Here is a 14,491-nt window from a genome sequence, read left to right as displayed (position 1 = left end):
CCCTTATTCATGGTTCAACGCTGCTGTAACGTCACTTTGAACCTCTCCTCGCTGTTTTTATGAATAAGAGCGTTGTTACGAACGTCCAAGCAATCCGACATTTAGCCCTGGCCAGCGGCAAATATCGCGCCTTGTCGGCTTTTAAGCTAGATGCAGTTATACTTAATGTTTTCCTAAATCATGTCGTGGCTAAGATGATAAAATATATTCTTTATGAAAAAAAAAACATTGACTGGATTGATTGATTTTGCCATAAGGAGCAACGTTCGATAACCAGTAGTCAATAGCTTTGGAGCTTCATGCAATAATTTTGCGCTTCAGTGCTTCCATATATGTGGGGTACACTTTTTCGTTTGTCATTTCTCTGTATTTGGATGTAAGTTGTTTTTGACAATGTGCTGTTTATTATTTCTTTCAGTGACTCCTATGGGCTCTCGCGCTTCAGTGTTTTTGGATAAAGACATTTCAAGCGGAGAATTCCCCTGGCTTTGTGACGCTCCTTTCAACCTTTTTTTTGTCAGTATAATATGCGCCCTTATTAAGTAAAATTAATAAAATGGTTTTGCGTGCGTCATTATGGGTTTACCTTTTCACTTTCGTGCAGCCTTCTGCAACAGGGCTCAAAAATATGATCTGTGAAGCAGAAAGTGCATGCTGTAGTTTTAAGCATGAGTTTCTCACTTAGTGGATAGAAAACAACTTTAGGTAATAAAATAATCGGCTTTTACTGGGCGCAGAGAATGTTTGTACCCCAGTGGTTGTGCGTCTAAACGTGATCAGGCTCACCGCGCTCTACTTACTTTTATAGAGTTAACTAACTTAGGTTCCCGTTTGTAACGTCGAAACTATTCTATTCAAAATTCTGTAGTGGCGTTACCTTGACTGACGGCCTTACTCTGTGTGATCTGTACTGTGTTCTACTTTATTCTTTAGATTTGTCCTGTTGCTCCTCCTTTCCTCTTCCCTCCCCTCCTTTCTATCTTTCATTTCTGTGTTGCTGTCGCCTCCCTTCTGAAGAGAAGGCAGGCATTGTGCCCCTTCCGGTGGCAGTTGCCAGCCTGATCCTCGCTTTCCCTTTCCTGTTAATTGTATGTATCTGTTGAAAACAAATAATAATAATAATAATAATAATAATAATAATAATAATAATAATAATAATACCTAGGTCTTTAAAATGTCCTCAACACGTACTGAAAAAATCCTCGAATGCTCTTCTGAAGACACCCTGAGGATTTACTGACGCCGGTCAACAGGACTTGACAGGGATGTATTGAGGCTCATGTGGGGACGTCCCGAGGACGTCCAAACGTACTCACTTGCATGTCCTTAGGATGTGCTGCGGTTGTCGTGTTGTCTGGCTTTGGGAAAGTAAAAGCATTCGATATTGATTTCGAGTATACGAGGTCGTTTTTATCGAATATTCATATCTCTATCAGATTCTGAAGCGTCGCTATTCAGATACCTCTATATTTATGGGTAATTTCTAAAGGGTGAAAATTAGCTCACTGATCGCCATATTATGGGTGCTTTTTGAATTGGAATTTGCAGGTGTTTTGGAGGCCTCAAGTTGAGCATAGCTTGTAACAGGTTTTCTGTTTACTGACTGCAATGATGTACCACATATTGGTAATGCATCGCATTTGCCAACATGACTTCGTCCGCTTGGCTGATGTACTGCTGTGTGCACTGCGTGTCACAAGACGCATACTTGCGCTGACACTCCAATTTCAGTGTCCCTGAGGGAGAGTATATTCCATGCTTCGTATATTCTATCTTTCCGCTATTGCAGCTGCATGTGTGCAATTTCTCTTACCATGCCCATTGCTAAGTGAGCGGTTTTAGTTCTGAAATCTTTGCGCACATGTATAGATTACTCTATACGTGTTCTATGTTTTACGACGTGGTTATTTACGACGACGTACAGATATCAAAGAACCTGATGGCCGGACAGTCCGGTTCTAGATGGTTTAAACTTCATTGTTGGTCTAGACATGCACTGTGTGACAAGTTAATTTTAGCTCAATCTATTGTCACCGGAGGCGAAGTCTTCGCATGCGCAGATATCTAAGGATAACAGGGGCAGGGCTGTTTTGACATCCAGCTGCGGCTAACTCCAAACTTATGTGAGTGAAAGCTCGAAATGAGGAAGGCCTTTTGTATCGTGCAAAAGAGAGAACCAGTCGCAATTTCGTATTTATTATATGAAAGAAATTTGCGCTATTGCACAGTTTCCGCAAACGGTACGACCGCAGCCTCCGAACCGGTAAGTGCAGTCTCCTACTGCAATAGACCTTCCTCCACCTAATAAAAATATTCTTACACCTTAAAATTTTCTATTATAGGGTCCCCTTGGTGTGAACTCTCATTCTTGATAACACGGATACGCAGGTCAGGTAGACATCAATATGAGATTCTTCTCAGCCGTCTTCCAGCTTCTCGCAATTGCTGGTAAGTACAGTGTGAAAGCTGCCGCCGCTAGTTACAAAGCTATGAGCTGTTTTGTCAAGAAGAACGTGATATATTCACTATCTTACAGAACTGACATTCAAACTCAATTATGAAGATCCAAATGGAATGTTTCCTATAAACTTCGAAAGTAAATTATCAGGATTTAGATTTTCGAATATTGTGGCCTGCGTTAACCACGGGATTGGCTGTCTAATATTAGTGTCCATAATAGAAGCCTTTAGATCAGTGCGGTCCCTGTGTTGCCTAGGCGAACGAAACAGCCGCCACCTGGCAGTGAGACTTTTCGGATAATATAGGTGCGCTCTGGTACGTTCAAAAATACTGACGGTAGCCTAAGACTTCGAATTTCCTGCGCTCTTAAAATTAGAGGAAGCTAATGCAGCAATGTGCTCTGCAGTCGAGAGTGCATTTGGTCCCATACAAAACAACTAAACGAGTTGGCGTCGAGAGCAACCCATCTCATGCAGCCCCTTGCGATAAAGAAACGATCTGTACGGTATCATTTAAAATACAAGAAATTATTCAATAAATAAGCATATTGAGGAACAATTTACAGTCTCGAATTCTATGGGTAAGTGGCATACGGTTTAGTGCAAACTTGTGGTACAAAAGATTAGTAAAGTAACATTTCCTCTGTCCAAACGCGCTGTGCCTGGAGACTTACTCGAAGCAACTACAAAAAAAAAAGTCCACAGAATGCGGCTTTCATAAGAAATCGTTCACCCTATGATTCGAATAGGATGATGTTTCGACGGCGCATATGAACTCACTCACTGAGGCTTGAGTTCTTTCTTTGAACAGCTTTTCAAAAGGACATAGAAAGTGCACTAAGTGCGTTCAAACTATTTTTGTATTTTCCCCAAAATTGTCTTGATGCTTTCGAACGCCTCACGTACGTTCTATACGCGCGAAAGAAATACAATATTGGTGCCGTACACAGATGCAATTTGAGATTGGCAGGTTCATAATTTTTGGGTCCTTTAAACTGTTGCCATGGGTCGAGGTGCCGCAGTGCTCACTCCATTGGGCCCGATACAAGGCAGCAGGCACCTAGCCATGTGAAACTGTAGCCAAAGAATAATATTCGCTTTGAAAATTCTGGATGCCGTATATTGCTCAAGCAATACGCGCGCTTTTTGGTGTGACCCGCAGTATATACAAGACGAACGACGTTCACGCCGATCACCCCGCGCTAACACCTGGTTGTGTATCGGAACAAATCGGACGTAAACGAGTATTACACAATGTCGGCTAATAATGAGGCCCTAATTTTGACTATTTTTGTGCAAACAAACTGCCCTGTTAAGTTTGGCGACAGCACCCTAGAGGCCTGCAGCTCCCCTCGTATAAAAGGAATGAAAACATAGAGAAAACTAGAATAGAGTAGTTGTTTACAACTATCCTAGTAAAGTCAAAAACGTTAAGCTTTCTGCGTACATCAACGCTCAAGTGAGTGCCATTTGTAGCCAATCTTAACTTGGTCTCACAGACTTCTAGTACGTTGAGAAACATTGCAAATAACAGCCGTATTATGCTTTCAAACTATTTATTCGTAATTTTAGCAAAGCTGGCAAATAACTGAGGCACTTGAAACTTTGTCCTCACATGACCCAAATGACGCCTCCTATTTCGCAAAGATGCTAACATTTAGGCAAGTACTGTTCTTTCAAGAAATTGGGCAGATTTTCTAGGTCGTAATGTAGTTTCCTAACAATCTGAGGAGTTAATATGCTAATTTTCTACGAATGTTGTAAATAAATTAACAGATTTAGCTTTCATAGGGCTTCTTTGGTAACTAATTCTTTGAACCAACGAAATATAAAGAGTGGCCCATGTTTGAATTATCGAGCATATCTGAAAAATCAGGTACACGCCCCGCATTGTATGGCAAACGGCCATACTATGTTTGGTAAATGCACCTCGTACAGCGTAAATACGGAGGAAATGGCAATAAGGTAAATACTGTCGATATACATACATAATCTACACTTCAAACGTTCCGCACTTATGGTCGATAACACGGGCCCGATTCTCTCGAAATATAAATAGGTTGCCATTATTGTTCTCTCGCGCCCCTAGAGACGCATTGAGGGTGCTTCATATGTTGTTATATATAATAATTCTAAACGGGCAAGAACAATCGATTAGCCACTTTCACTTAGGCCCTAAATAGAACAAACACTTCAAGACTTTGCTTTGACAAAACTGATAAAGTTTTCCCATTTCCTCTAGTTGCTTAGTTAATTGCAAGACACCATAAAAATACGTGGTCCACGTTTTCGAGCGCTTCTCTCTACATTAGAGTGACGGATTCGCACTGAAAACGCTCTTCCCCGAGTATTGAGACTAACGTGCCTGGAGCAATGTGTATACGCCCACTTCTTTGCTCCCGGCCGGTTTAGAACTCAGTAACTTGTGGGGCGTTTCGTTCTCCACCGAGACTACGAGAATAGTCGCGTCTGTGCATGAATTTGTAGCCGGACAAGACGCCGCCGCTCACCCCACAAGAGAAGTGCAGGTACTTTATTCTCCGGATCATTCCGCATAGGACTTAAGGCTGTCACAGGCCTACTCTGGAAAAGAAAAACCACCAAGTCTCTTCCGTCTTCTCCCGTCGCAGACAGCGACGGCCGATGCGAGCTGCATGGGGCGTGATCTACGATTACTGGCGTCGGCAACATGGCGGGAGGAAATAAACTGGGCAGGAGCATTACGTTGCACAGGGAGCCTCGGAAAGCCAACTCGCCGTGAAGTCATTGCCATCACGTTTCCCTTGAAAATATGGCCCAACACGTGACCTCTGGGTCTCAGCGTTTTCAAGGTCATAATGATCATCAGCTTATTTTTATGTATACACAATGACTAAGCATGTCTCCTATTAGACCGGCCTTGACCTAGGCAATTCTAAGTTGTGCCTGCCAATTAACCATTTTCAATTCACTACCAGATATCTTGCCGTCTTGGACTGGGCAACGCTTTCCAGGGCGCTCAGTTTGTAACTGTAACAGACCGCCAGTTATCTACCCTGCGCATTTGGTAGCCTGTCCAGAACGGTTTATTTGTCCTAATGTCAAAAACATGAGCTACTCCTGTTTGTTCACGTATTCGCCCCTTAAAGCTACGCCTATTTGTCTTTGCAGCGATATTTGTGTGGTCCTCAGCTTATTTTCAAGCTTTGTTAACTTCTGCTTCTGACCCATATTTTAGTACCGGTAGGATGCAATATTTGTACACTTTCCTTCAACAATAGCGGCAAGCTCCGTGTCATGATTTAGTAATGCCTGCAGTATGCGCTCCAATCCATTTTTATATTTTTGTAAATTTTCTTCGCATGACCAGGTCCCTATGAGTAGTTGACCCAGATGAGCGCACTCTGCACAGACTCAGGACGTTGACTGGCAATGACGAAATCTTGTTTTGTTGGCAAGCTATTGAACATTACCTTCGTAAGGTCACCTTTGTGGTGCGGGGTGTTGTCGGGTTATCGGATCTTTAGGCTCTCAGGTCACTGGGCGAGAATGTTTGGTTCCGTGTAGTTTTATGGGATGCGCTCTTGTTCGACTGCTGTTTCTGCAGAGTGTGGACGGGCCGCAAGCACTAGAACGTACCACGTGCTCCGACCTAACAGTCACATGCTGGGCTGACTCGTCTGGCTTCAATGTTGTTGCGCAACACTCCCACATTATTCTTTTCTTTCTCCAAGAGCTCCAACACGCTAACCATGGCCTTCGATATCAGACGTGAATGAAAGAAAATTTTCCTTTTTATCATGAGAAATCAAGGAACTTACTTTGATCGCTTGAAGCGAGCGAAGTAATTAATTAATAAATTCACCTACCTCCGCTATCTTTGCACGCCGCTATCATTGTGTTCGCGTTTTACTTATCTTACTCGGCAGAAGTTCGCCAAATGAAGAGCGAAATTCGTACTTTAAAGTTTTGACGCTGTGTTGTTCTTTCTCGTCACTACAGCGTGGCAATAGATTAACCCGCCAACATGATACTACAGCACTGAGTAAAAATTTTGGCTTTTGCCGACGTAAAAATAACACTCAGAAAAGGGAAAGCAATTTCTTGCCGTCACATTGAAGATCTTACTCCAACAAAGCATTATGCTTATTTCCCTGTGCCTAAATACATGTTACATGTGATTTATTTTTCCAGTCTCAGAAACTTGAGCAATTTTCTACATCTATTGACCATCTAAATAAGATGTTCCTGGATACTCTATATCACGAAATGCCGACGTTAATACTATACTATCATTGATGTAATGTATCTGCACATCCTATTCCCAAATTCTGCACTTATGGGAAGCGGACTTCCCAAATTTTTTTTACCGACATCTTATTCATTTCTCTGTAGGCCGATGCTACTTGCTGGATGGACTAGCTGGTCCTAATCTGTTCACTTATCATAAAAAATAGAATACAGGTAGGACGTCTTTCAAAAAACCGCGGTAAAAATTCGACCCCGTCTCATATACCGGTCATATTTTACCAGTTGATACAGTTTCTTTTTATTTTTTTTACAATTAAAGTTTGACGGGTCGATCTATACTGTCCTTTGGTATTACGGTGATTTTTTTCTTCCCACCCAACTACTTTTCATACTGACTTTTTTTAATTCCTGCTAATTGTTCTGTTTGTCTACCCGGGCGCCTAAATATTAGCGCATAACCATTCTTATAGATTGGTGAAGAACGTTAGCATACATATATTGGAAATATAGTTCTTATAGATTCGCAACATCCCCGTAACAATATTGTCGCATACCAAGTTGCACATACCCAATGGACCAAGTTTCCCATTCTCCAACATACCCAGTGGTATGTCCACTTACCCATATCCGGTTGTGTAACTTCTTTTGACGCCTAAGTTGTCTATTTGGGTGCATACCCAGTGGCATATATGAAGTTGCGCATGCCCAAGGACCATAGTTGTACATTCTCAATTGGTATGTTCTTCAGTTTTAGTTTAATTCTTTAACAAGTAGATATACATGCTTACAGAAGTATAGAGAAGGAGGTCCCAAAGCATGTGGCTGAAAGGGGACCTGCTGTCAGAAAATATAGACATTTGTGCAAATACACAGCATGAAACAGCAATGCAGTAGTCACTAATTGGAAGATAATACAAAGCAAACATAGTACAAACTGCAAAATAATATAAAGCCCATAGCTAGTCGTAGAATTAAAATAGTAGTTTAAGGTATTCGCTACAGTACAAACCAAAAATATTTATAAATGCTACAAATTAAAAAAATAGGAAAAACGGTAAAGAAATGAGCAGGACTAAACTGAGTAGCTTAGATATGTGGATTATTTTGGCTATTTAGTAGAAAAGTGAATAATGTTTTCTTGAAGAAACCTAAACACGAAGAGCGCTTGACATCTATTGAGAGGCTCTTTCAAGTAAATAGTGCTGCGAAATATCCAGATTGTTTTCCATAATTAGTATGTATTAGCGGCAATAAGAAATTGTTGTTAGCTGCAAATCTTGCGTGGTTCAAGTTAACCAAAGTAGCCTCAGAAAATATAATTACTGGGTTACGGCTCATTACGGCTCATTTATATTTAACAAGATTTTTTACTGAAAGTATTGCGTGTTTGAAAAGCATATCAGAAGCATTGCAGTAGAATGAGCTTAACGACAATATCCCGATGGCTTGATTCTGCAAATGCTGTAGTGGTGCTATATGAGTTGGATATGTGTTACCCCATGCTGTAATGTAATAATTGAGATGGCTGTGAAAAAAAAGGTTAATACAAGATTAGCCATGTTGATTTACTAAAGTAATACCTAGATGTAAGTAAAATTCTAATACCGGGAGAAATTTTGTGCTTCAAATAGGCGATATGCTTCGTAAACTTTAGGTTTGAGGGAAGAATTATACCAAGAAATGAGCATTCATTAACTGCATTGATGAAAAGAGAGTTTACGTTGGCAGTGGGAATGAATTTTGGTGTCCTATGATTCGAATGAATAAGCTTAAAACGGTAGGATCTGTTCTCAGTGGGCTAAGCTGGCACCACGTTAAAATATTTTTCAGATCAGTGTTTAGCTTAGTTGTCAGAGAAGTTAGTGAACGATCGGTTGAAAGTAATGCGCTGTCGTCAGCGTAAAGGAAGGCCTCTGTTTCTGAAAAAAAAAACAGCCAAATCATTTATATAAAGCAGGAATAGTAGTGGGCCAAGGAAAGACCCCTGCGGGACCCTTTAATTGTTATTCTCAAATTAGAAAGTCCGGAACTAAAACACGCAGCTTGTTGTCCATCTGTTAGGTAACTTTTTATAATTGCCAATGCTGAGCCATCGATGCCTACTTCCCGTAGTTTAGCAAGTGAGATGAGGTGATTTATGGATTCCAATGGTTTGGATGGATAGATCAAAACTGATCCTGCGTAGAAACCGGCATCTATAGCGCTTTTTGTTTTATCCGCGAAAGAAAGTATAGCACAATCAGTTGAGGATCCTACCTTGAAGCCAAATTGATTTGGCGAAAGAATGCTAAATTTTGAGAAGTATTTCGTTAAGCGCTTTTCAATACATTTTTCGATTACCTTGCTACAGAAAGGAAGAATAGCAATAGGGCGATAATTAGGAATGCAGGAGCGGTCACCCTTTTTAAATACTGGAATAATATCTGCTTTTCTTTAGTTGACTTGGAAACACTCCAGTCTTAAACATCAAATTGGTAATATGAGACAATGGGCGAGCGATAAGATGAGCTATTAATGTAATATTAATAGAACTGATTTCGTCCAGACCTGCTCCTGTAACCTTTAAATCATCTATGACATTGATTATTTCATCTGGGCCTGTTGGAAATAGGTACAATGATTGTAAGCATCGCTGAAATGATTGAAGAAGTAACTTAGCGCGATAAAAACACGCTTGTCCCTGTCTACCTTTTTGTTTCCGTGTTTTTATCGCGCTGAGTTACTTCTTCAATTATGGACGACCAACTAGCCCAACAATCAAGTCTCTTTAAATGATAGTATACGTGGTACGATCAGAGGAGTGGTCACAGAAAAACTTATTAAATGCGTTCGCGATTTCTTCTGTTCGCTTATACGTGGCGTCTGATGAATTAAGCTTACTTATTGGTTTAGCCCGATGGGGGTTGGTTCAAGGAGGAATTTATTATTTTCCACTGTCGTTTTGAATCTGTGCTGACTTCGCCTATTCTGAATTTATAATTTTTTGGATACCCTGAGCAGCCGTGTCTGTTAAATAATAATATGCAAGATAACAGATTGTAATTCTATACCGGGAGGTTTTTTACACAACTGTATTATAATTAGTTCCTATGTAATAACATGAAAGCGCCTACATGTATTTGTGTTTTAAATCCTCTTATATCTACACTTAATGCGTGATTGTATTGCTGCACCAGCCGCTACCGTGCCTGTCTGGGAGACCGGAGCTTTCTCAAGCCGAACAAATGTCGGCTTTTTTTCCGGCTCTCCCTTTTTCACCATGTATCCAGTGGTGAAAATAAATATCATGATGATGATGATGATGATATAGAAAAGCTACAATAAGTGCTCATGAATTGGTTTACATAACCCCTGTAGGTTAAACAAGTATGCCAACAAGTATTTTGCGCCTAACAAGTATTTTTTCCTGTGTAAAATTTGAGTATTTATTGTCAGCTCATAGCCATCTCTGATGCATACCAATATCTTAACAAAATAACGAATTACACTGAACGAAATCTCCGATACTTCTTTTTCTTTAATTGAACGAGCCCGTACGTGCCAGTCGGTGTGCGTCCGTTTGTGGCCAGCTCTAGAGTGTAGGCATGTCCCACTGCGATCCGTACACGAAACTTGTTATGCTACACAAATCCCATATTCGTAGAAGCACCAACTTAAGAAGGTTCGGCTAACATACATTCAATAATGTAAATTGGGTGTACATACTTTAACCTGAGTTATGCAACAAACCACACTGAATGAAGCGTACTTGACGCAGAGCTAGGTGATTTCTTCATTCGTGAGCGTTTAGATAAACGTTTCCGAGATAGATATTTTTATGGAGGTGAGCGTTCGGCACCCTTAGCCACTTAAGGCCAACATGAGTGTCGGGTTTAACGTGTCACAAGAACCCGTGGGTACGTGGGCACTGCGACCTGCACTTGCTTTATAGAAAACGCAGGTTTTATTCGCCACTATATTTCTGGGAACCTACTTTTGAAAACAGGATAATGCATCCGTCAATAAAAAAAATAGCGGGTGCTTTAGAGACGCATATACGAATGAAATCAGCTGTTAACGCAATCTTTCTTGAAGGTGGCCCATTCTTAGCTGTCTGCATGTTGTATTATTCAGGCATAAAGGTGAACACATGGCCAAGACCATAAAATAAATCTCTATTTCGATGGCACTTTACGGGCCGTTTTTGACCTACGACATGTTACACTACTGCACTGATGTTATGAACGGGATTTTCCTCTAAAAAGACCAAATGTTCCAACATTCTGAATGCATTACCGTGATCTGAATATATGAGATTAGAGCACGTGGAGATTCATGGTTGAACAAAAAGTTCTTGTAGTTTTTTTCCACACGAGCGAATTCCAGCTCCTGTGACCCCCTGTACATATTTTAATTCGTGGTTGTAAGTGGCGGAGGACCAGCGGTCGGTCTGCATACCACCTTCTGACCACGCATCGAGCTGTCTTACTTTGTGATGTTGCATTATACAATATGCTTTACGTAGTGTCGCTTGTTTCCGCAGGCTTATCTCTCTCTTTCGCAAGTGTAAACGCTGCCAACACAACAAGTGAAGGTAAGACTTTTTTGCTGCTATTCAAAACTTGAAATCAACGTTTGCAAAGGAACACGGAAAAATGTGGTGACGGGTCTGCTGTCGTGTAAATTTAGTTTACCTAAAATTTTAAATATAGTAAAGCAAATATTCGCTGTGCTTATATTTACGTAAAGCACGTATCACCTGATTGCCGACTTATCTCAGCAGAAAAAGCACTCTCGTTAGTGTCGATCATATCCAGCAAGTTAGCATGGACAAAACATTTCGGCCTCTGTTTTGGAACGGAATAGAACAGTGAGGTTGAAATGGCAGTGGACGCTTACAAAATGTTAGAAAAGCAAATTGAGTAAACTAAAATCAAGGCAGAGACTTTAACGGTAGTCAAATGAAGGCACGTCACGAAACAGATTTTATGCAGAAAAACAATGTTACACATCTGCCACAGCTGAAATTATGACATTTTCTGCCCAGGGTTGCACGTATTCAACACATCCCGTGCAAAAATATTCTGAAGAACAGAGCAACCGCAAAGCAAACTATTACGTTCTATAGTAGTTTCTATAGTGTTCACTACATACATTAGGTGAAAAAAGCAGCGCAGGTCCACTTAACGGCTCACAAAAAAAAGTTCACAACAGCTTGTTTGTGGAGCTTGCGGACAACGTGGGTGCCGCCATTTTGCGAACTACAGAAACGACGACTGTTGGCCACCAAGCGGCTAAGATAGTAACTTGGCGGAATGAAGTACCCTCAAGCGACAATAGTATGGAAAACTTCTAAGCTGCATTAGAATCCTCGCAAATGGCAGAATGTGGAACTGGGTGCTGCAGAAGTGCAACAAGGGGCAATAATGCATGATACACGATAGCGTGATTATTTCAAAATTTTGTCTTATTTTCTGAAAACAAGTTTGTTATTGCTTGCGTTTCCTTTTCTAGATTCCTGCGAAGATATTCAACTACCCAACGTGGAGAGTCTGAATACTGTAAGGGCTAGAAATATTGCTGTGGAATGGTTGTAGAAACATTGAATATCGTTGTCTTCAAGGTTGTTCATGCTTCCGAAAAGTTCGTGCCTCCGGAAAGTGTGGTGCCAGTCAGGGTGATTTTGCTAGAGAGCTTGCATGAAACCATCGAATCTTGCGCGGGATAGTACTCTCGTTGAGTCTGTGGGCATCGCAGCTCCGAGCTAATATATGGGACTTCAGTTGGCATGGTATTGCATTTTGTAAAGATGCCCTTATTGCCTAGATTAGCATCCAAATGATTTTAATCCAAATAATAATTTGGCATCTATGACATCTTAGCAATGAAATCAACAGTGACTTGAGCACATAAATTATTGTTTATGGCATCTTCCCTATAAGTATGTCTGGCGGTTGCTCCTCATACAACTTGCAAAAATTATGTAAATGCAAAGGCTATTTTACCAATATAAACAGTTGCAATGAGTGCATAAATATAATCAGGTTGTTTTCATAGTCTTTATAAGCCTTCTGCACCATTTCAAATGAAAAATACATTCCGGTGCTTCTTTTAATCAAGAATTATTTGCTGTGTCATATATGCTGTGTCATAGAGAACAGCAGATGTACGTGTCCTCACGAAAGAAGAAATTTGGCGAAAGAACTTATTATTAGTATGATGTATATATTTTAGAAGTATGAGATGTGCGGAAAGGGCATGAAAATGCATATACCAGCAGTTTACGAAGAACATAATGTGGGCTCTGCCGGGCTCTAAAATGCAATATCAGTAGAAACAAATGAATTTAAAGGCGTCTGCGAATGACTGAGCATAATACTGAAGGATTGAACTAGTCAAACAAGGACGTCGTAATGAAATTTTATTTGAAGTTGTACTTCCTGGAACTGTGAGAAGTAAGTCCCGTATATTAAACAAATTGTTATGTTTTTATTGTTCTCAGAGTCTTGCACGTTTTCTTCACTTCAAATGTTTTCTTGCGCGTTCAAATAATATACAAGGTGTATCGCATAAATACGCGTCAAATTTTGCTATTTAATTTGTTGCCAAGGCTTTCTTTAGAAAAGTGACGTTAGTTTAGGCATATCTGATCTAAAGAAAGCCCTGTACATTTTTTTCATGGGAAAATGAAAAGAAATATGCAGTGAAGGGACATGTAAGAATTGTCATAGTTCTCTACATAAATTGATTGATGGAAGTGTATTGGAATGATCGTTAACTGCTGCGTAAATAATGCGTAGCACATTGAGTTGTCTAATCTGGGCGCTTGTGGCTTCAGACATCCTACTGGCGCAATTTTAGGCTTCATATATTCGAAATTTCCTACCTGCCACTGCTAACACAGACAGGGAATAAGTGTCTGCACACTGCACAACCATTGTAGACTGTACTTCTCAGAAAACAGTATTTTGTTCAAATATATTGAATTTTTAATGTTTCGAAGTTGTTTCGAAGCCAGTAGTACAAAACTTAGGCAAATAGATATTGCAAGATGTCTTCCCCACGTTGACTAGACATGTTTGTAGCTCCTGCAGGCGGTTGCGCCATAGTTTCCATGAGTAATCTCTGTAGTAAACCTTGTGGTCAGTGTGAATGAAATATGTAAAAGCCTCGATTGCATTGTCAAATGCGCGCGTGGTTCACGTGCAAAACCTTGAAAGGGGTGACTCGCATTGACGTGCCGTGGTTTAAGACTTGAGGCTATTATAGTTATATGAAGGATAGAATGGGAAAGTACAAGGTTGCGCGAAAGCGCTAGAAGAATCCATTACTGATCATTAGCAGTTAGGACTTGCTCCTGGCGCAAACATTTGAGAGGCCGTGTACAAATAGGGCTTTCATAAACATAGAGAAGATGATAGGCTTCGTGAATGTATTGTACTATGCGTATTTATGAATGTTAATTGTTGTCACCTTTTTAGGTCCATGGACCAAATCCGGTCTCGCACATTGCGAATACGGAGATCCCTTGATATCGCTTCATTGTCTTTCAGGGGAAGCAGAGCACTTAGAAGAATTCAGGGCGGAATACTGGCAGCCTGACAAGTGACACAAGTTTTAAAACCAAGAAAGTTTAGCGCTCACTCATCGCCATACACCACAAAAAACACCAGTGACCAGTTTGGCAAATCCCTTAAAGCCACTCCTCCTTCAATTCGTCAGAGCATAAAAATGCGTGCCTAATTGAATAACCATGTTTTATTACAGTGCCTTGGTCAAAACAATACTTCCTGTGAGACGTCACAGGTGAGCTACTTCTCTAA

At 40.5% G+C, this 14,491-nt stretch overlaps 1 protein-coding gene across 1 annotated transcript in view; it reads left to right on the top strand.

The window, feature by feature from the left end:
* Positions 1-2,266: 2,266 nt before the first annotated feature.
* The window catches only part of LOC126543993 (uncharacterized), a 63,717-nt gene continuing 51,492 nt past the window's right edge, over positions 2,267-14,491 (top strand). The window contains exons 1-4 of the mRNA XM_050191174.3: positions 2,267-2,448; positions 11,212-11,262; positions 12,183-12,229; positions 14,436-14,474. Of these exons, the coding sequence (XP_050047131.2) occupies positions 2,406-2,448; positions 11,212-11,262; positions 12,183-12,229; positions 14,436-14,474 (180 nt within the window). The 5' untranslated portion in view covers positions 2,267-2,405. The remainder of the gene's footprint in view (positions 2,449-11,211; positions 11,263-12,182; positions 12,230-14,435; positions 14,475-14,491) is intronic.

Source organism: Dermacentor andersoni, chromosome 10 (assembly GCF_023375885.2).
Source record: "Dermacentor andersoni chromosome 10, qqDerAnde1_hic_scaffold, whole genome shotgun sequence".
In the NCBI taxonomy this organism is placed as follows: domain Eukaryota; kingdom Metazoa; phylum Arthropoda; class Arachnida; order Ixodida; family Ixodidae; genus Dermacentor; species Dermacentor andersoni.
This window is presented reverse-complemented; position numbering and strand designations above follow the sequence as displayed.